This window comes from Molothrus ater, chromosome 13 (genome assembly GCF_012460135.2).
Source record: "Molothrus ater isolate BHLD 08-10-18 breed brown headed cowbird chromosome 13, BPBGC_Mater_1.1, whole genome shotgun sequence".
Lineage (NCBI taxonomy): Eukaryota > Metazoa > Chordata > Aves > Passeriformes > Icteridae > Molothrus > Molothrus ater.
Genome location: NC_050490.2, coordinates 3,576,969 through 3,597,426, shown reverse-complemented (window position 1 = coordinate 3,597,426; position 20,458 = coordinate 3,576,969). Strand labels below are relative to the sequence as shown.

Below are 20,458 nucleotides of genomic sequence, written 5' to 3'. Positions count from 1 at the left end.
TGTTTTCTTAACCTGTTTCCAGGTAACTGCACTGATCTGCCTCCTCCCAGGTGTTTGTTGTAGTTGCTCTTTTAGTGTCTGCCTGAGCAGAACCTCACTCCTGGCAATGGGGAGGCTGAACTTACCTTTATTGTGGGGGGATGAGGCAGAGGGGAAGTCTGCTCCAGCCCCTGTGGAGGAGGCTGGACACAGAGGGATTTATCCTTTGCATAAAAAGGCATGCACGGTGATTTCTACACAAAATACTTTATTAGTCAGCTAAAAACAGTGATTTGATCAGCAGCCAGAAAGGGAGGAGGGAGAGGGAAGAGTCAGAGTCCACTACAACACGTGGACCTGGCCCTTTTTCCCCTGAAATGCCTGTGGACAGCAGGAAAAAGCCCCATCACCAGGCTCAGCTTCTCCCTCCCACACTGGCACAATGCCACAGCAGCAAATAAGTGTGAGCACAGGTAGGGAGCAGCTCCATTTTCACTAGCACTAACCCTGGTCCGTGGCCAGGCCCTGTCTGAGCTCCTCTTGGCCCCTAAAATGCCCCTCAGGAGGTGGCAGCAGGTGACACTCACATGGCAGGGGCTGCACCTGGAGAACAAAGAGGGAAATGAGGAGTCGGAGGGCAAGGGGGTATCCAGCTCTGCCCCATGGGCTCCTCTCGTGCCCCTCCCTCCCTTTACCACCAGGGAGCTCTCCCAGAGCCCCCAGGGGTGCCCAAAGCCACAGGCACTGCCAGGCTCACCTGTGCCCCTGCGAGCGGATGTGCGGCGGCTTCTCCTGACACTCTGAGGCACCTCAGGCGGGGCTGGGGCAGCACTCACTGTCCTCCTCCCACGAGCACGTCCCTTCCTTGGCCTGTCAGCCTGCTCTTCCTGCTCTTCCTTCACTTCCTGCTCTTCTTGCTCTTCCTTCACTTCCTGCTCTTCCTTCTCTTCCTGCTCCTCCAGCCAGGGTTTTGCTGCATCCCTGCGGCGCTGCTTCGGGGCACGGGGGGTGACCTGGGTGGGTGTCAGAGCTGGAGATTACCAAGGAGGGAAACTCCATGTGGGATCATCACCATGAACAGGGCAGGGGCAGCAGGACAGCCAGACACAGCCACAAAGCTGCTCACCTTGGGGCTCGGTGATTCAGGCTCTGCCTTCAGCTGAGGGCTCTTCTTGCGGGGCGCCTTGCGGGGTCTCTGCCCTGCATCAGAGGATGTGGGGTGAGGAGAGGATGAGGCAGAACCTGCACCCCAAGGGACAGCCCATGGCACAGTGACCTGGCAGGGATGCTGTTCTAGGTGAGGATGAAAAACCAGCTGCACCCAGGCGGGTTTGGATGCTGGTAAGAAGCTTTGGGGACAAATGGCTTCTGTCCCCTGATGCCAATGACTGTCACAGGCCTGTCAGCACCCCAGAGAGAAGGGCTTGGCTCCTGCCTGTTCCCCTGTGCTGCACAGCAAGAACAGGGTTTCCTAGGAGCCTTCCTGGAGCAAGAGTGGGTCCCACAGGAAGGGGAGAGGAAACTCACCTTTGGGAGCCATGGGGCCAGGCTCTCCCTGTAAGGAAGGGACAGAGCATTGGCTGGGGTGCAGTCATTCTGCAGGCAGCAGCAGCAGAATCCCTGCCCCTTCTCCATCCTCCAGCCACTGCAGTGATAGGGAAACAGCCACATTTCCCTGGGAAGACAGGGGAGTTGGGCTTGCTCTGCCTGCCCTTTGCCTTGGGGACTCTGCCATCATTCCCTGTACCTGCAAGGCCCCAAACACAGGGCCCAGGAGGGAAGAACAGGGCTGCCAGAGCACCCAAACACCCCCTCTTCCCTCCATCTGCTGCAGATTGCTCACCATCCATTAGCTGGCTACCCACCACAAAGGAGATCCTCGTCACCCCCATGCCCAGGAGCTGGATGGAGAGGGAAACCCCCAGCCACACAGAGTAATGGGAGTCTCAGCAAGCAGAAAACAGGCCAGTGTCCCCTTGGAGGAGTGGTTTGGGCACTCCCCATCTCCAGGCTCCTACCTGGAACCATATGGTCCTGCCACTGCGGTCCCGCAGGGAGCTCATGCCAGGCACCAAGTAACACTGCAGCCAGTTCTTAAAGCTGGAGTAATTATCCGGGTGCTCGGGGTCCAGGAGCTGCTTCTCTGGGAGGGGAGACAGGGAAAGGACAGAATCAGAGCAGAAGCTGTGATCACCATGTCAGGGTGGCCCCCAAACCTCCTGATGCTGAGAATGCGAAGCCCTGGCCTCCCTGCCAGCCCCACTCCCTCACCTGCCATGATCACCTCCATGGGCACGCTGTGGCACAGCTCCAGCAGATCTGGGTTCTCCTGCCTCAGCTTCACCTTCTTGCTCAGCGTCATGGAAGGATCCTGCAGGCATGGAGAAGGGCAGAGAAGTCACCTGCCAGCTACCTCTGCTTCCTCAGCTTCTCTCCTCCCATCCTCTTCCCCATCTCCTGCCCTCCAGAGGATGAGCTCTCCACACAACAGCCCTGAGTTCACCACACAGTAGCCTTCCAACTTAGCTACAAAGCCATGAAAGAGGGCTAACACACAAAAACACCAGCAGCAGGTCGTGTAGTGTAGTTTTCAGGCTTAAAATAGCCACTTCCTCTCCCCTGAGGCCACAATATCAGCCTTGGGCAGCCTTCCCCTTGGAGATTTTAAGCTTGCAAGGTGCTTGTTTCCCTCACCTCTTCCTCTCCACCCACCCCAAAAACACTTGTAGACTTCCTTAGGGCAGGAGACTGGCAGAGCTCATCACAAAGGGCCACGGGCAACCAAACCCCTGCCTTTGGCATCTGTCTGGAAACCTGCTGCTTTCTGAGCCTGTGAAAGCACCTGGTACTGCCCACCTTCTTCCTCCTCTCCTGTTCCCGCTCCTTCAGGGCCTCCAGCACGGTCCGAGCTTTTTCAAAGGGAGGGATCTTCGACCTGAGAGTTACAGAGCAGCCTGAAGCCTTGGTTCTGCCACTTCCAGTGTCTGCCAGGTGAGGAGGCACAGCGGCTTAGCCAAGGAGCTGGCAAGCTCCAGCAAACCCTTAGAGCCTAAACCTCCCTCCGTGGCAGGTCAGCGGGTGCTCAGCTTCTACTACTATTGCTAATATTGTTTTCTTCAACAGAAGGAAACAATAAGCAACAGTAGTAGAAGCTGCTGTTGTCCATAACAATCTATTATTTTGAGGGACACATTTTCACGATAGGTTTCAATGTCTAGTTGGTATATTTCATTTCAATTCCACATTTTAGGAAAAATGCATTCCCCTCAACTCCCACCCACTTCTGTACCCCTCTACTGCAGTTTCCTGGTTCTTTTCCCTGAAGGCTCTTTCTAACTCTAGCTACATTTTACTTCCTACACTCGGGAGTGGGAAACTTAGTCCCTCTCACACAACTACAGCATGACATAGAGTTGAGGCATGTTTTAATTAAAAGACAAGAGTGGTAAACAAATTTTCATAAGGAGCAGATCGTCTAATAGAACTTACACAGTTTCTATGAATTAGACTATAAACCCCAAAACTACATAATACTATGTAGTGAGTGCTCAACCCAACTTACCTGTACAGGATCTCAGCACGCAGGTAATTCCCAATTCCATTGAAATACTTCTGGTTTAAGAGGACCTCACAGATGGGCTTGTCAAAAGCCCTGTCCTCCAAGTTCTTCAGCACATTCTCCCTGCAAGCGAGCACGGGACATCAAGAAGAGTCACCTGGACATGTCTGTGCAGGAAAAGGGACCAAACCCGAGCAGGGAGCATTCCGGGGGGCGCTCACCTGAACGCCTGGTACTCGGACACGACGCAGGGCCCGCGCTCCGGCTGCCAGGCGTCCCCCAGGCGCCAGGACCCGAAGCGCCGGGGGTCGACGAAGCAGAGGGCGCGGGGGGGGCCTCTCCCGGGTCAGGAAGCGCAGGTGGGCATGGCGGGGCAGCTCGGCGGCGGGGCACAGCCGGAACGAGCCCGACATGCCGAAGCGGAACACCAGGTCCTGCGCGGGGGGCCCGGCGGCGGGGTCCAGCGCGCTCAGCGTCAGCCGCAACTCCTTGCCCCGGGCGATGGCCGAGATGCCGTAAGCGTCGCTGCGGAAGAGCACCTCGGGGCCGCGGCCCACGGCCGAGCGCTCCACGCCGCCCGCGAACACCAGCGCCCCGCAGGTCCCGTTGATGAAGCGCCCGGCCAGGTGCAGCTCCGGGCACTCGGGCATGGTGGCGGCCGCACGGCACGGCCCGAGCCCGCCGCCACCGCCGGCGGCACGGCCCGCCCCCATTGGCTGCGCGGGGCGCAGGGCGCGCTCCCATTGGCTGCGGCGCGGGCGGCGCGCGCTCCCATTGGCCGAGCGCTGATCCCGGAGGTCGGTGGTGCCCTGCCGGGGCGGTCCCGCCGCGGGTGGAGGTTGCACAACGCGGGGCGACACAGCGGGACACGGCTCAGCTTTGTCACCAAGACTTTATTGGAGCTGCCCCGAGTGCAGCTCGGGAGCCCAGAGGGATGGGAAACGTCCTCCAAGCACCAATCTGGACCCCCAGCTCAGTGTCGCAGCCTCCCGCCGTGGCCGGGCTCCTTTCCTGGCTCCTCAGAGAAGGGTGTTCATCAGGGCCTGGGCCTGCTTCAGCTCTGCAGAGAGATGTGGAGCTGTGGGGGAGCTGCTGGTACTGCAGCATCCCTTCCAGCATCCCATTCCCAGCGTGCCTCCCACAGCAATTCCCCCCGCAGAATCCCCCACAGAGGTCCCTACTGCCACCCCTTGTAGTGCCTCACCTGCCAGCAGCACCCAGAACTTGTTGGCCGAGAGCGTCACAGGGACAGCCGTCATCTTCTCACACTCTCTGTCCCGCATGTTGAAGGTGAGGTGCACCACGGGCTCATTGACCTCCTGCAGCTCGCTGGAGCTGAGGGTGTAATCCACCCGCCAGCGCACCGAGCCCAGCTGGCTCACTAGGGTGGGCAGTGGGACGGTGTCAGCACCCCGGCTCTCTCCAGCAGGGTGACCCCCACATTCCCAGTGAGCCCCAGAACCCACTCACATCGCAGGCTGCAGGCCCTGAGCCTGTCCTGGAGGGGGCTCTGCTTCTCTTCATAGGAACGGCACAACCCGCTGGCATGCTCTGCTCGTCAGGGGACACAAGAGAAGAGCCCCTCTGCTCACACCAGACCTGCAGCTGCCAAACCCCACCAAAGCACCCCAGGGACCGACGGCACAGAAGGGAGGTGATGGAGGACAGCACAGCAGACAGCCTGCCCTCCATCTGGGTGGGAACTGCCAGCAGCATCCCACCAAGTCTGGCTCATGGTGCCACCCCGAGGGTTTCCCCTACCTTTGGGCAGTCCCAGCTGCTGCAGCTCGCTTGACAGAGACTCACTGTCTACATTGTGCTTGGCTGCACTGGAGAGGATGAAGCCGAGGACAGCAATGGTCGCCTTCACATCCCCTGACTCTGCAGACAGGAGGGAGGGCGAGCTCTGTCACCTTGGGAAGGCATCCCCAGATCCATTGCTGCCTATCCCTGGAGCATGGCTCCATCGGGGGATCCTGGTAAGGACAGCAGTGCTCACCTAACTTTGCATCTGAGGTCAGCTTCAGGATCTTGTCATACTGTGGGAGAGCAGAGCATCACGGTAAGCACCAGCTAACACACTCACTACAAGTGTTAATACTGACAATTCTTACCTAAGCATTAATACCACTAACACTATGCATATTAGTACTACTAGTTGAGGCCGGTAGCGTTCTTAATGCTGAGGCTTACATGAAGAACACGAGATTAACGTTGCTGATTATGCCATTGTAGCGTTGAAACACTTTGCCTCCACTGCGGTACCCCACACTTACCTCGATGGGCTCCCCCAGCAGGTCCCGCAGCACCTGGGCGCAGATCAGCTTCAGCTTCACCGAGGACTGCGGGGGAGAAGGGGGGTGAGCGGAGGGCCCGCAGCAGGCGGGGAGCAGGCAGGGGACACGGGGGACACTTAACTATTTTGGCCAGGGTGCTGATTTCGGCCAGCACCCAGTCGGGGCAGTCCAGGTCCCCGCAGAAGCGGAACCGCTGCGGGAGAACAGGCAGTCAGAGCCGGCAGGGGGCTCCGCATGCCCTCCCCGCTCCCCGCCGCCGAACCCCTCCCCACCATGTTGCCGCCGCTCCCCGGTCCGCGCTCCTACGGCAGAGTCGCCTTTGAGACCCGGAACCACTCCCGGGCCGCTGCCCGCTATGGCCCTCCCCGCCCCCCGCCCCCTGCCCCGGTGGGGCGCTCCGGTCGGGGCCCTGCGGGGCCTCTTAGCCGGGATCCGGGCAGGAGAGCGGCCGGAGGAGGGGACGAGGGGACGGGGGTCCCAGAGCGGCACCCGAGGCGCCCCCGGCCCGTCCAGCAGCGCGGGCTCCGCCCCACCGGGCACCTCGCGCTCCCACTGGCCGCGAATCACAGCGCTCCGCCCGCCAATCCCTGCCTTGTCCAATCACAGCCGCCAATCCCGGCCCGCCTTTCTCCGCTCTGTCCAATCACAGCCGCCCTTTCTGTCCGGCCGCGGTCCCACCCAGCCCAGCCTGCGCAGGCGCAGTCCCGCCCAGCCCGGCCCCTCAGACCGCCCTGAGGGGAGCGGAGGCGCCGCCTCAGCCCCGCACTCGCGTTCGCACCCCCAGCCACAGGGCCGGAGCGGAAATGTGGCGTTTGGAACCGGGGCTGAAGCTTCACAGGCCTCGACCTGAAATAAAGATCCTGTTCTGGTGCACGAGCAGCTGCACCTGGCCGCAGGGGGAGGAGGCAGAGCTGGCAGCGAAATAAAGGCTTGTGAGAGTGGAGCTGGAAGCACTGCAGAGCTGGGATCTCATTGAGGTGCTTATAAAGGGGGGCCACTGCTGGGCTTCCTGCTGTACCCATCAGAGAGCCTGGGCACCAGGCTGCAGCCCCTGGACACCCAGAAGAGCAAGGACGGCCTGATAAGTATGGGCCATCCCCCAGCTGCCTGTTCCTAGAAGCAAGTTGTCCCTCTGCCCAGAGCCAGAAGAAGGTGCCGGAGGTCCCCAGCCTCAGCCTGGACCCCTGGCCCAAGCTCCAGCCACCTGACACCAGCCCAGTGATCCAGGAGAGGTCAGCAATGTGCTACCCACCCACCCCCTACCCACTGTCACCCCACAGACCCGGCCCCCTCTACCACCCCCCAGCTCCCACTGTGGGAGAGCCCAGGGCCCTGCCCAGCTTTGGCTACGTGGGAAGCAGGGAGCCCTTTCCCAGCACCTACCTCAAGCCCCAGGAGCCCAGGAGTTACTTTCCCAGCCCCTTGGAGCCGTGCGTGCCGAGGACAGCGGGTGCCAGGCTGGGGGTGGCACTCAGGGATGCTGAGGCAGCCAGGGATGCCGAGCTGCCCAGGAACAGCGGGTACCCAGGGCTTGCCCTCAGCCCGGGCGATGCATCCGTGTTCCACGGCTCCTTTCCCGGCACGGAGCCGGGCTGTGAGCAGCACAGGGCGGGCAGCCCGCAGTGGGGAGCAGCACCGAGGCACAGCAGCGCTTTCCAGCCTGTCTGCACCTCAGAGAAGCTTTCTGGGGGCTCTGCTGGGCTCACTGAGACATTTCCTGAGAGAGGAGGGAGCTGGGAGAAACCCAGGCAAGGGGACGCCCCTGTGTCACTTGCGTGCTGGAGACAGGAACGCGACAAGAACACACTATGCTTGGGCAGCAACAGCCAAGGTTTATTGTCTGACAGGTCTTTTTATGGGGGTTTCATATCCACCACTGTCCTGGTTTATGGCAAATTTGGGAGGAAACCTCCAAAGGGGGCCCCTCCAGAAAGCAAACCCACACAGTCCCTTCCCCTGACTGGTTTGGGAAGGATTCCTTGGAGAGAAGTGGAAAGAACCTGTTTATTTAACAGGCACAGCACCCCCCAGCACATAAAATGAACAATACCAGATGACAAAACTCTTTCACCGCTCTGGAAAAGATGACAAATTCAGAAAGTCTCTCTTGGGAGTGGTCTCTCTGTTATCAGTCCCTCCGGTGCTGGGGCAGCTGCTGCAGCCACAAGGTGCAAACTCTCGGTGTTTCCCAGGTCCCAGTCCAGAGCAGGTTTGAATGGTGCCAAAAAAGGGAAAGGAAAAACAGTCCAGGGAAAATTCAGAGTGCCTAGCTAAACTAACTAACAAGCAAGAGCAAAAAAAAAAGCAGGAGCAAAAAAGCAGGAGCAAGAGCAGAATAAGAGCAAAAGCAAAAAGCAAAAGCTCTACTCTGTACTGCCCTGTCTCTGTGTCCTGCTGACTGTGGGGGGGTGAGCAGTCTGATAACAAAACAAAACTTCACTTTTCAGAGCCAGTCTTGAAGGCACAGAACATGATATCCAGCATAAACAGAACACACAACTGGGGACACAAGCATCATAACATCACCCTAGGACATCCACTCAGATAAATGTGATTGGCTAAAGATCTTAACTCTGCCCAGCTCACTGGGCAACGATAGGAGTGTATCCATGATCCAAAGGGATTGTCTGGGATCCCTGTGGTAGCTATGGGTGGTCTGTAGCTGCACAGATAATTTGGCATAACAGACACAACTCAACCAGCCTAGCTCTTAGGTGGTAGAAGTAATCAAGTCCCCAGGTATGAGATTGATAGGCTGGGTTCAAGCTCAAACAAGCTCAAACAGAGCTCAGACAATCCCTCTGAACAGTGAATGCACCCATATCACTGGCCAGTGAGCTGGGCAGAGTTATGACCTTTATCCACTCGTGTCTGTAAGAGCAGGACATTCAAAACCCCTCTGAAAGGGGGTGCACTTCAGTAGATGTTGGCTGCTGCTGCATGAACCTCAGTGTGTGTTTGTCACATTCCTGTCTCCACCATCAGTGACAGTCCCCTGTTTGAACTTAAATCCAACCTATCACTGGGGACCTGTTTACTTCTCTCTTCTAACGAGCTAGGCTGGCTGAGTTGGTGTCTGTTAGGCCAAATTTTCTGTGCAGCTCTAGGCCAGCTGTAGCCGTCACAGCTCCCCCTTTCTGTTCTAAAAAATGCATTTTCTCTGTCATCCCTCTGCAAGGGCCCGTTGCAAACAGGATGACAGGACCTCATGGTGGCACAGATGATTCTGCCCAACTCAACAAGTCCTCTCTCAGCCAGGGATGTATCCCCTGTACCATTGAAGTTGTAACATTCATTCCCAGGAGCTGTCAGGTGGGATCACCAACAATTACAAGCTTTCAAATTGGCATGCCAGAGGCATGGGAGGTTACAAACTTATAACTTGACTCTATGAACTGGAAACATTAGAACCATGAGAAGGTAACATGGAAAACAACTTGCCAAGTTCAGGTTTTGACTCTTAAATAGATAAAATACTCAAGACCTCATATTATAAAATCTTTGTGTCGTTTGAATAGATAAAATCCTTGAACAAACTGTCACTTCAGAAGGTCCCAAATCTCCATGTAAGAGGTGTAGAAGTTGTTAAAATCACTGGTCCACGATATCTGCTGAGGGACCATCAGGAGGGTGCTGTCTCTGGTCCCCAGCAGGACGTAGGGCAGACACACCTGGCTGGTGCCCATCCTGTTCTGGTGTCTGTGGGAATGCACCCATACCCATGTCCCCATGGAATGGGGGCCCGTGGACCTTCCCTCCTGTTTGTGATAATGTCTTTTGTCATTGTTTTAGGTGATTGGGCATCACCTGACGATTGTAATGATAGGAAATAGTTTAAGATTACTGGGTTTTGGGATTGCTCTGGTCCTGTTAAGTGGTTTAGTGTGTAAACAGCTTTTGCTACTCTGCTCTGTGGGTATTTTCACTTCCATGAGATTAACTGCACAGTGGAACTTGCATTGCATTGTGCAACTTTTCAGTCCAAGAGTCCTTAACCTCTGGAGCCATCAGGATAATGGATTTAAAGCATTTTCTACATGATTAAATGTTGTAGCAGGCAGAGGTGGTAGAGTGCTGTGACCTTCCCAGAGAAGCATCTTTAAAAACACGTCCTGGGTGCACAGCACATCACGCTCTCGTCCAGTGATTTCAGCTCTTGGGTGATTTCAGCCACGAGCAACACAGAAGGAGAGAGTCCTTGTATGGTGTTCCACAGAGGGTCTTTATTGAGCTCCTACCCCCAAGGGGTCCAAGGATTAAGAACTCTCCCAGAAAACAAGAGCAGGGGTTTATAAAGGGATAGTGAGGGGCAGGGCAGAACATCAGAACAAATGAGATGAGGGCACAGGGGTGGAACAAAGGGGGAGAACCAATGGGATACATAGAACCAACATGCAGCAACAATGCATTCTGAGGGAAGCTGTTTTCCTCACCATGGCTAGGGAGGCTGTTGCTTAAGGGTTGCAAAGATTAGCTTCTAAGTGTAAAAAATAAATCTTCTTAAATTAAACATGAAGAGGAAAGGAAATACAGACTGATTTATGTTCTCCAAAAGGAAGGTGTCAGAATGCCCTTTGGTAATGGAATTTCCTCTGCCTGTAGACATTTCTGCACAAAAGTCTTCAAACGTGACAAACAGCCCATCTGGCCCGAGCTGGTCACAGCTTCAATTCTTGGGATATAGGATTTCTGGATGAAGAGCATTGTTGAAGCATTGTTGAAGAGCATTGATGAAGAGAACTGAATCCCATACTGCCTCATCAGAGCATTGCCACACACCTCCAGGAAATCCAGAAGCAGCACAGCTGTCACATCTGCCAGAGGCTCCAGATTCAACATCTGTGCAAGCCAGCGCCATCCATAGCTCAGACCGTGAGGATGAGCCCCTTGTCTGCTTCCATAAGGCCAGCGGAGCTGAATGATGGCAGCATAGAGATGAATCATGCCTGACATCCTTTTAAGAAATTGATCTGGTTCTTCCACTTCAGAATCATGGACTTCATATCCAAGCATCCTCTGATACTCTTCTGTAGAAGTCCCTTCTTTCCGAGCAGGGTAAAATGGCACAGAATATGGGCACTTTTTGTGCAGATGAGCTAAAAAGATGTCTCCAACTCGAGGGTGTAATTCCCAGATTCCTGAGAGCACTGCAGCAATTGGGAAAGCTGAATCGTGGTGAAAAGATACTTCTCCTTCCCCATGTCTCACAAACTTCTCTGCAAGTTTGTAACAAACAAACTCCAGCCCCTGTGGATGCTGAGTCACAAACACCGTTTGCCCTTCAGTCTGAACAGGCTTCCCAGACAGCAGGTTATTGATCTTATCAAACACCTCTCTCAGCTTAGAGCCTGATATGCTAGAGATCTGGCTCACAGGGATTGTAGCTGCTTTCTGCAAGTTTGTTTTTATCTTCTTCACCTCAGTGTTGCCTTTGCAGTTTCCAATTTCACTGAAAGCAGCAACACATTGCTCAGCAGCATCCTGAAGCTGCCAGTACCACTGCATGATACTTTCTTCTGTTTCAACTTGAAGTCCTTCCTTCTGCTGCTTTCCGCACGACTGCTGTGCAGGTACAAAAGTCTGACACATCATCTGCTCTATTTTCTCTAACTCTTTCTGCTTTTGTATCTTTTCCTCTTCATCTTTCCTCTTCCTTTCTTCTAGAGCTGCAGTGATTTCCTGCTGCATGCTGGATATCAACCCTCGCATCTCCTGCAGGGCTCGTTCAGAGCTTGCCACATCTGCTGGAGCTGGGAACCCTCTCTCGCTTGCGGTGCGGATGAGCCCTGACACCAGTGCACAGATCTGGTTGCCACGATTGCTGTACGCAGCCAGATTGATTCTGGGCAAATCTTTGTGCCTGTAGTTGGGACCAATCTGCTGGTTCAGCTGCAGCAGCTCCTCCTGGATGGAATAAAGGTGGCGCAGCCTCTCCTGGCCCTCTTTCTTGCGCAAGAGTTCCAGCTCTTCCTGACGTTGCCTCTGCTGCTCTGCCTCACGCAATTTTAGGTTCAATATCTTTGCTCTATGTCGGTGTTCTTCCTTCAACTTCTCTTGCTGCCTCTGAGCCTCCTTTGAGCTCTTCTCCATTACTTCTTGCAACTCTTGGAATTCCTGATGCCGCTTTAGCTCCCTCAGCTCATCAAAGCGCTTCAGCTGCTCACTGGCCTGGGCATAGGCTGCCCTCACCATCTGCTCCAGCTCCTCCTGCCGCTGTCTCAGCCTCTCCCTTGCTCTCAGCCTGTGCATCTCTTCATACATCCGAATGCAGCCTTCGACTTTTGCAATTTTAGATGACAGAACAGCTGGAGCAACTTCTTGATTTATTTCCAGGAGACTAAGATGATCATTTTCCTTTTGCCCAATAGTCACAGGATTGGGCAGAGCTGTTGGCAACGTGGCAATGGTGGCGATATTTTGTGGCTCTGCTGAGGGATGATGGCTCTGGTTCTCTCTCACGTCCTTTGCTGGTAGACAATCCAAAGCAAACTTCTGCTCCGATGGTGGCAGTGCAGTCACAGCAGCCACTGCTGAGGGATTCCCTGATCGGCTGTTTCTTCCAGGGATTTCTGGTGACGTATTTCCCAGGCCCACCCCTGACTTGCAGCGACGGCTGGACCCACCCCATGGAGGCCAGGCAGAAGGTGCAGTCTCAGAGCTGGACCAATGGGCTCTGGGAGGAGGCAGTACTGGTGTGTGTGCTTTATCAGGGCATGTAGGTGTCCCTGGTGCATGCTGTTGGAATGGCTGCACAGGCATAACTGGAACAGCTGTAGGGTGCTTTGTCTCTGCGAGAGCTGGGCACCCCTGCAGCACAGCAGCAGAGCCAGTATAGCTAGGCTTGGTCACACAGTGCTCATTTGCCATTGTGGCACAGCCAGGCTCAGTGGAAGGCAGCCCTCTGCAGTAGCCATGTGCTCCACAGCAGCCAGTTATCCTGCAGTGGCCAAGCATTGCCTGGCAGCAGGAAGAGGAGGCTCCACAGCAGTTTGCCATTTCACAGCAGGCAGTCGTGGTCTCAGTGGTCTTGGTTGAAGCAGCAGGACACAGAGGAAAGGCAGGGCAGCTTGTCGTGGCTCCAAGAGCTGGTGCAGCAGAGCACAGAGAAGAGGCAGGACCCAGGGTGGCTGCAGGACGCCTGTGTAACTCAGCTCGGGAGTGTGGAGTGTCTCTGCTGCTTTGTTCAGTGACAGTGCGCTCTACCAGCATCTCATCCCTGTGCGGGCTGGCTCCACGGCTCTGTGCCATGGTGGGATGATTGCCTGGCACATTGTCCCTGCCCTGGGCAGTGGCATGGCCCCAGGCAGCCACGGGGCACTCTGCAGACAGGTCACCCCCTCCCTGGGGAGGCTCCACAGCTCCATGGGGGGGATGCTCTGCCCATTCCCCTCCCCTGCTCACCCAGTGCCATCCCCTGCACTGGCCTCATGTCTCGCTCGCTCTCTAACTGTTTTATCAGGTCCAGGATGAGCCTCCAGGGTTTGACAACATTGATGGCAGTTTCATCAGCTGTGGCAGCTGCTGCAAGTATATATCTGCCAGCCCAATCCCACGTGTTCAGGTCCAAGGCTGCCTCTTCGGACACGTCCAGTCCGTGGCTCCCACACCACTTTATTAAGGCTAGTAAAGCCTGTTTATCATATTTAATCCCTCTGCTTGTTAAAATAAGAGTCCATACCTGGAGTGTAGGGTCTTCTGGCACTGATGCCCATGCTCCCATTTATCCCAGTGGTGCCTGTAAATCACAAAGGTGTTTGGATCCACTTAGCGTTCCCTGCTGTTCCTTGCCACACTCTCCACTTCAGGCAGAGCACTCTGCCTGCCCGCAGCTTCCTCTGCTGCCTGCTGCACTGTCTTGGCTTAGTGTCTGCTTCCAGAAGGCAGGATCCTGCAGAAGAGGGGAGTTTTCCTCTGAAGGTCCACTGGTGAAGTAGAAGGGTCTGGTATTCCTCTGGGAATCCAGTGGAAAAGACTGCCTGTGGTGTTTGAAGTCTCAGATTATATCCTGGAAGCAATGCTTGGCTCCTCCCCCTGGGTGGAGCATCTCACAATGGGAAGATGGAATTTTATCAGTCATGCAGTGACAGTCAATGGCCCATTAACAGAAGATATCTCCAGGAGGAAGGATTAGTTGTGGAAGAGATAAAGAAAACTGCCCCACCTGGTTTTAACAGCTGGCCCATTACAAAAGATATCCTCCCCAGAGATAGGAGGGATGGGTCATGGAAGAGATAAAGAACACTGCCCCACCTAGTTTTAACAGATGGAAATAGAATACATCTGGTTACATCTTGCATTGCAATCTAAGACAGTTAAATACTTTCTACATTGTAAAATATATAGTTGTTTTCTTTTAAGAGGTAAGACAAGCTCAACTGAAACAGCCGTGATGAAACACTGATAAACACCTGTTTGTGGATAAAGAGCATACAGTCTGTTCACTCTTGATTTTGTCAAGGATTCTATTGCTCGCTACAATCTTTGATACAATTGCTGTTTTTTCTTCCATGGATAACATAGTAAGAGGCAGTGATGATTCTACATTTTGGCTGTTACTGATTGTAAGCTGTTTTAGCGTTTTCCTTTGTTTTAGTTTCCTGTCATAAGCATATGACTGTTTAGGAAGGTATTATCTCAACTTCCTGAGAGGGTTATTGCTGATATATTGATTACATGATGGGAATTGACCAATTTAATAATAGGCATTATTCATAAGATGAAATTAGTGTACTTATAGCTGGTTTCTTCTATGCTTTATCATCTCTGTGTAATTATCTAAAATACACGTGTCGTTTCAGGATCCTTCTTTGTTCTCTAGCTGTTATGCATCTCTTAGACCAGGTTAGCTCTCTGGCTGGTCCCTGGCATGCACATCCTTGCTTTTTTACCTCCCCAGCATGAGGGCTGTTGTCCCAGAGCTGCAGAGGACCAAGCCCAGCTTGCAGCACCAGTTAGAGCAGCAGCACATGGCTAGGGGGGGTACTGGGAGCCAGGGAGGGAGGTGGGTTCAACACCACCCCCACAGCAGACACACATCCTTCACAACTGGGTTTCACGGTCTACAAACAGTTTATTTAAGATACAAATTACAAAATTTACAAAATTATTCCTCTACACACCTGAGTCTGCATTCTGCTCAGGGAGCACCTGGCAGCTGCTGCCACAGGGTCAGGGAGAGCTTCTCAGCATCTCCTTCCCACACACAGCCCCTCTCCACGCTCCCCCCAGCTGCTGCTGCTTCTCTCCTCAGGCAGAAGTGCTTTGCCACTCAAAGTGACCATCCTCAGGGTCCTGCAGGGGAGAGGGAAGATGGAAGAAGTCACTTGAAACACCTCCAGTGACGGCAGGAGTGAGGGTCCCTGCCCTCCAGCTCCCCACAGGTTTCTCCGGCCCCAGAGATCCTCACCAGCTAACAGGAGACCTGTGAGCTGCAGAAACACCAGCTCCCAGACACAGAAGATAATCCGAGGGAGGCAAAGGCCACTCACCTCTGTCCAGAAGCCCTGGTTATCCATTTCCAACGTCTGGACCCCCACTTCAGGGTCTCTTCTGTCCCAAAGGGCTCCTCCTGTCTGCCAGCCCAGCCTCTTGGTGCCCAGGCACTGGGGAAGAGAGCACAGGCACTGCAGCCCCAGCTGGTCCCACAGAGCCCCTCAGCCCAGCCCAGGGCTGCTGGCCCAGCCCAGCAGACAGAACTGGCCCTCACCACGAGCACGATGGGCGCAGCCACGATGCAGAGGCCACCGATGACCACCAAGGCCACTCCGTAGGCTGGGATGCCTGGCTGGGGCCTGGGACGCTCCAGGGTGTTCTCTGGAGCAAAGCAGAGCACTGAGAGCCTGGAGCAGCAGCTTTGCCCCACGGGCTGCCAGCCACCCTCTGCCCCAGGACAAGCACAAGGGATTTATGAACTCCTGTTCCACTCCCTCCATGCCTTCTCCCATCCCACACCAGCCTGCAGCAGAAAGTCCCCATGCCCAATGCCCCAGGCCATGCAGAGGCAAAGGGCACAACTGTTACTAAATGTCACTGCCTGCTCACCTCAGCAGCCAAGACACCTGAGCCTCTCTGCACATAAGGGATCAGGATGGGGTCAGCTGTGGATCCACCCTGCTCACAGTGCAGGTGTGGGGCCTGTGGAGCTCAGGTACCCAGGTGCCAGAGGGGAGCTTACCTCCCACAGAGAGAGAGAATGGATCCACATGGATGTCAGAGCCAGCCAGAGCCTGGTTTGGCCCCACCGAGCGCACGAGGGTCTTCAGCACCTGCACGCTGGTTGGAGCAGGGTGCCGGAAGATCATGTTCCCATGGCAGAGCAAGGAGCCAGGCCTGCAGACAGGGTTGGGAACAGCTCCAGCAGCTGCCATCCCACCATGACCCCACAGTGGGATGGGTGGGCACTCCCAGCCTCCTCGCAGAGGGATTTGCTCAGCAGGAAGAGATCTCTGCACTCAGGGAGCCCTGGGATGGAAGGGACATCCCTGGAGGTCTGGCAAGTCACCACTGCTACAATAGCTTAATGCTTGACCTCAGCTTCCTCCGCAAATCCTTCTGTTGCCAAAAACGTGCAGCTGTCAGCCGTGACCTGCTGGCTGATGGCTGAAGGGAGCCCTCCCTGCCCCTGTGCAGCCCTGCCCAGCAGAACCCCTGCTCCCACTCACAGGAATTCTTTGATGATGGCTGTCAGGAAGGATGGGTAATCCCTCAGGGCTCTGGCCACCTGGAAGAAAGGGTGTGCTCAGCTCCCTGCCAGCTTTTGGGGCAGTTTGGACACCCCAAACCAGCCCCTCTCCCTCCCTTCTAATCCCACTGGGAGGACATCAATGCCCTCCTCCCACCAGCCCCATTCCTACCACATCACCAAGTTCCCTGGAGAGATTGTGGTGCTCTGCAGAGAGAGGATCCTGAAGCTTCTGGCTGAAGGGTCTGTTGGTGACGACGAAGGACAGAGGGTACACAAGCAGACCCAGCTTGGACCCTGAGGAACAGAAAAGAAGTGCTGGCTGAGCACATTTGGCAGCGACCCTGCCCACAGCACACACGGGGACCATCCTTACCCTCCACAGAGATGGAGCTCAGGTCCATGGAGAGGCCTGAGAGCGCAGTCAGGGCTTCCAGGACCTCTGTAATGTCAGCATGGACAACTGTGTCTAGGTAGAGGTCTCCAGTGATCTCTGTGTTCCCACCCAGGTTCCTGAGGGCAGAGAAGAGGTCTGAGCAAGGCAGGAGGGTTGAGAGCCAGCCCCAGCACCTTTACTGGTGGTTTTCTCCTGAGATCCCCACAGAAGGGGCTCAATTCCAGTTTGCTCCAGCTGCACATCCCCTCCCAGCGTTTCCCATCTCCTCCACCCTTGCAGCACAGCTGATGAGCTGCAGAGGGCACAGGACAGAGTGAGGGCCATGAAATTAAGAGGTTGGCAGAGGAGTAGCTGCGCCCCATACCTGAGCTGGGAGATGGTGAAGTTCCTCACGTCGTAGAGGCCGCTGACGGATGCAGTTACCTGGGCAGGGAGGAGACAACAGTTCACACCTTCCCCTGTTTAGCACAGGTTAATCCAGCACCCAGGCTGTGCCCATTCCCTTTGGAAGAGCCCCCAAGGCTTGGCATACCTCTCTGACCAGCCTCTCCAGAAGATCCATCCTGTCCACTCCAAGCTGGGAGCCAGTGAGGGAGATGGACAGCTTCTCTGGGTCCAGGTTCTCCAGGCTGAAGCCTAAGGGAGTTGGGAAGAGTTACACTCAGACCTGTTCCTGCAGCTTCCTTGGGAGATAGTGTTCAGCCCAGAGCTCATCCATGGCCACACACCAAAAGCAGAAAGCAGCAGGGCAGCTGAGTGAGGAGGGATCCCTTTGAATGTGGGAAGGGGTTGGGATAAACCATTTCCCAGCACAGCAGAGCTGGGGCAAAGAGGGGAGGCCAGGGAGCTAAGCAGAAGCCCTGGCCCACACAGGTCCAGCTGCTACAGATATGCCCTCCACCACCCTCCACATCCTTACAGTGGCTTTACACAGGGATGTTCAGTGAAGGAAAAGCCTGGAACCCAAACTGCATGGGTTTTGGCTTGGAGAAAGGCACAAGGAGGGCACCTGGCAGCAGCAGCAACCCTGCTGTGGGAAGATCTTCAGCACTTACCAGCAGACTGGAGAGACTGGGGCTCCAGCTGCCAGCTGAAGATGCTCCTTCCCTTGCTTGCCTCTGTGACCACTGTGCGGATCAGGTGGGAGTTGGTGGGAGCAGGAGCATCCCCCCGGAACAGAACCTCCCCTCTCACCACCACTGAGCCATTCCTGGAGGGACAGGAGACAGTGGGCAGCACACCTACTGCTTTATTCTTTCCAGGTGCATTTATCCAGGAATTCAGACAGAGATCTCTTGGGATGGTGACACCAGGGAGGGAGTGAAGCCCCTCAATGCTCCTGTCTGGAGCATTTTCTGGGCAAACTCTTCCCTCCAAGCCAAAGTTGCAGCAGCTTGGAAAAAAACAAAGAGAGACCACTGCTTCTTCTAGCAGGATCAATCTTTATTGCACACACTCCAATATTTATATTTCTAGCATGGGAAAGGTTGAAGAATGTCTCAGGAATATGTATGTAAGAGGAAAGCCAAAACAGCCTCCACCACCAAACAGTCATTAAAGCACACAAGGTTTCTGCCCTTATCAGCCATTCATTCCAACATCCACCTCCCAGCCTTCTGGAGCCAAAGGAAAAACATTCACCCGTGGTATTTATGGTTGCAGCCATTCCTCTGGAATGCACCTTTCCCAAGGGAACAGAGTCTCTATCAAAGTGTAACAAGTTGCTCTCCTACTCAGGACTCTCTTTAAGGCCAGGGTGGCTCCCTGAGGCCTCTGGTTCTACAAACCCCAGCCCTCCAGAGCAGATGCACACTCACATGAACTCGAGGACATTTGCCTGCAGGAAGCTCTCGTAGCTGGACAGCATCTGGTTGAGCTGGAAGGAAGAAGCACCTGGTAATTAATTGAGGAGGTTTTCTAAGCTCCCCCATGAGAAGGGGAAATGCAGGAGCAGGTGGGCAATAAATAGAGGGAAGTCAGCTCAGGCTGCCCAGGGGAGGGCACGCTGGCACCCCATGGAGTGCCAGCCCTCTGGGAATGCCTGGGCATGAGCTGGGATACCCAGAGCAGCCACCCTCATCCTGGGAGGGAATACCCCAGCAATAATGCCCTGTGCCAGGGCCCTGCTGGCTGCCAGGGGCGAGGGGAGCCCAGTCCCAGCTCAAACCAAGCTCCAGTGGAGCAGTGCCAGGGGTTTGCCCACCCCCACCCTGCTCAGGTGGGCACCCAACCAGCCAAGGGCCGGTGCAGCACTCAGGCTGCTCCCCCCAGCAGAGCCTGGCACCACCCCAGAGCCCAAAGTGCCAAATGTGTCCCAGGCACCCACAGCACCCACCATCAGTGTCACATCTCCCTCCAGCTGCCGGTAGCTCTGGGAATTCCTGCTGCCCAGAGCCGGGGCGTAGGCGATGCCCAGCAGCCGGAATTGCAGGGGCAGCACGTGCACAGGCTGGGTGGGCAAGGGCAGGCTGCAGGGGTGGGATGCAGGGGGGTTTGTCCCTGTGGAGCCAGGTCTGCCCTTTGTCATCAGCTCAGCTGGGCTGGAGGCCTCTCTGGTGGCTGCAGGGAGCTGCTCCGTGGCTGTGGAGGAGTTCTGGGAAGCGCTGGAGCCACTGGACACGGCGTGGGCACGGAGGGTGAGGGCTGTGGGCACAGCCAGGCTCTGGGAGCTGGGCAGGGAGCTGGCTGCATGCCCAGCCCCAGGAGAGCACAGCAGGCAGGATGGAGAGGTCACACTGCTGCTGGTGGCAGTGAGGTGCCCAGGCTCAGAGCCACGCTGCAGAACTGGGTCCGTGGAAGAGGGGGCAGGCACGGAGCCTGGGCTGGCAGGGCTGGGCCCTGGAGCTCCTGCTGGAGTGGGAATGGCTCCCACTGATGCTGTCCTGGATTCTCCTGTCACACACATCTGTCCAAGCTCTGGGGTGACACCAGGGGCTGTGGAGCCCATCCCAGTCATGGTGGGACCTGCAGGGCTGGGAGCCCTGGGCTGTGCTGGGGAGGCTCCCGTGGACATGGGCTGTGCAGGGGGACAAGGCAACTCACTCTGTGTCCCCAGGGTGACAGCAGGAGCCCCAGAAGCCACCGTGGGAAGGGAAGAAGCCAGCAGGTGCTGATGGTGGGCAGCAGGAGCTGCTGCAGAGGCAGGAAGTGATGCCAGGACAGCATCCTGGAGTCCAGACCCATTTCCTGGAGCCGGGGCCAACACAGCATCCACCAAGGGAGCAGCTGCCCCAGGCAGGGCAGTGCCAGCAGTGTCCCAGAGCTCCTCTGGTGCCAGGGCAGGAGACACCCCCAGTGTGCAAGGGCTCAGCTGGGCCCAGCTGGGTGTCCCCTGTGCTGGCAGAGCAGAGGCCACCACCTGCTCTGCTGGGCTGGGGCTCCAGGAGCCAGCACCCATCAGTGCCCATGTGGGGACATCAGGTGGGGCCTGAGACCCCACAGCTGCCCCTTGGAGTGGCACCAGTTGGTTGGGTGTCACCTGTGTCACTGCAGCCCCTGCAGAGGGGCCAGAAGCAGCTGTGGGGAGGGCAGGAGGGTGCAGCCAT

At 55.9% G+C, this 20,458-nt stretch overlaps 4 protein-coding genes across 4 annotated transcripts; all 4 read right to left on the bottom strand.

Moving 5' to 3' along the window:
* Nucleotides 1-230: 230 nt before the first annotated feature.
* Nucleotides 231-4,227, bottom strand: NEIL1 (nei like DNA glycosylase 1). Its single transcript, XM_036389995.2, is given in 10 exon segments — nucleotides 231-582; nucleotides 737-992; nucleotides 1,106-1,179; nucleotides 1,507-1,534; nucleotides 1,998-2,122; nucleotides 2,251-2,350; nucleotides 2,836-2,914; nucleotides 3,542-3,661; nucleotides 3,760-3,875; nucleotides 3,877-4,227. Coding segments are annotated over 10 exon segments (1,230 nt in total). The 5' UTR covers nucleotides 4,189-4,227; the 3' UTR covers nucleotides 231-562.
* Nucleotides 4,228-4,411: 184 nt separating this feature from the next.
* On the bottom strand, nucleotides 4,412-6,322 carry COMMD4 (COMM domain containing 4). Its single transcript, XM_036389996.2, has 8 exons — nucleotides 6,108-6,322; nucleotides 5,957-6,028; nucleotides 5,815-5,880; nucleotides 5,538-5,577; nucleotides 5,300-5,419; nucleotides 5,009-5,089; nucleotides 4,743-4,919; nucleotides 4,412-4,598 (listed from the first exon to the last, which is right to left on the bottom strand). Exons 1-8 carry the CDS (start codon nucleotides 6,108-6,110, stop codon nucleotides 4,558-4,560), a joined length of 600 nt encoding a protein of 199 aa, XP_036245889.1. The 5' UTR covers nucleotides 6,111-6,322; the 3' UTR covers nucleotides 4,412-4,557.
* A 4,039-nt stretch (nucleotides 6,323-10,361) lies between these two features.
* LOC118690820 (mRNA export factor GLE1-like) lies at nucleotides 10,362-13,547 on the bottom strand. The gene is made up of 2 exons (XM_036389770.2): nucleotides 13,514-13,547; nucleotides 10,362-12,302 (listed from the first exon to the last, which is right to left on the bottom strand). The coding sequence occupies exons 1-2, from the start codon at nucleotides 13,545-13,547 to the stop codon at nucleotides 10,375-10,377; spliced, it is 1,962 nt and encodes a 653-aa protein (XP_036245663.1). The 3' UTR covers nucleotides 10,362-10,374.
* A 1,405-nt stretch (nucleotides 13,548-14,952) lies between these two features.
* LOC118690836 (uncharacterized) lies at nucleotides 14,953-20,097 on the bottom strand. Its single transcript, XM_036389790.2, has 12 exons — nucleotides 19,249-20,097; nucleotides 18,731-18,789; nucleotides 17,969-18,123; nucleotides 17,446-17,549; nucleotides 17,278-17,336; nucleotides 16,893-17,029; nucleotides 16,689-16,813; nucleotides 16,497-16,555; nucleotides 16,010-16,164; nucleotides 15,542-15,648; nucleotides 15,324-15,437; nucleotides 14,953-15,126 (listed from the first exon to the last, which is right to left on the bottom strand). Exons 1-12 carry the CDS (start codon nucleotides 19,924-19,926, stop codon nucleotides 15,082-15,084), a joined length of 1,797 nt encoding a protein of 598 aa, XP_036245683.1. The 5' UTR covers nucleotides 19,927-20,097; the 3' UTR covers nucleotides 14,953-15,081.
* Nucleotides 20,098-20,458: the final 361 nt, after the last annotated feature.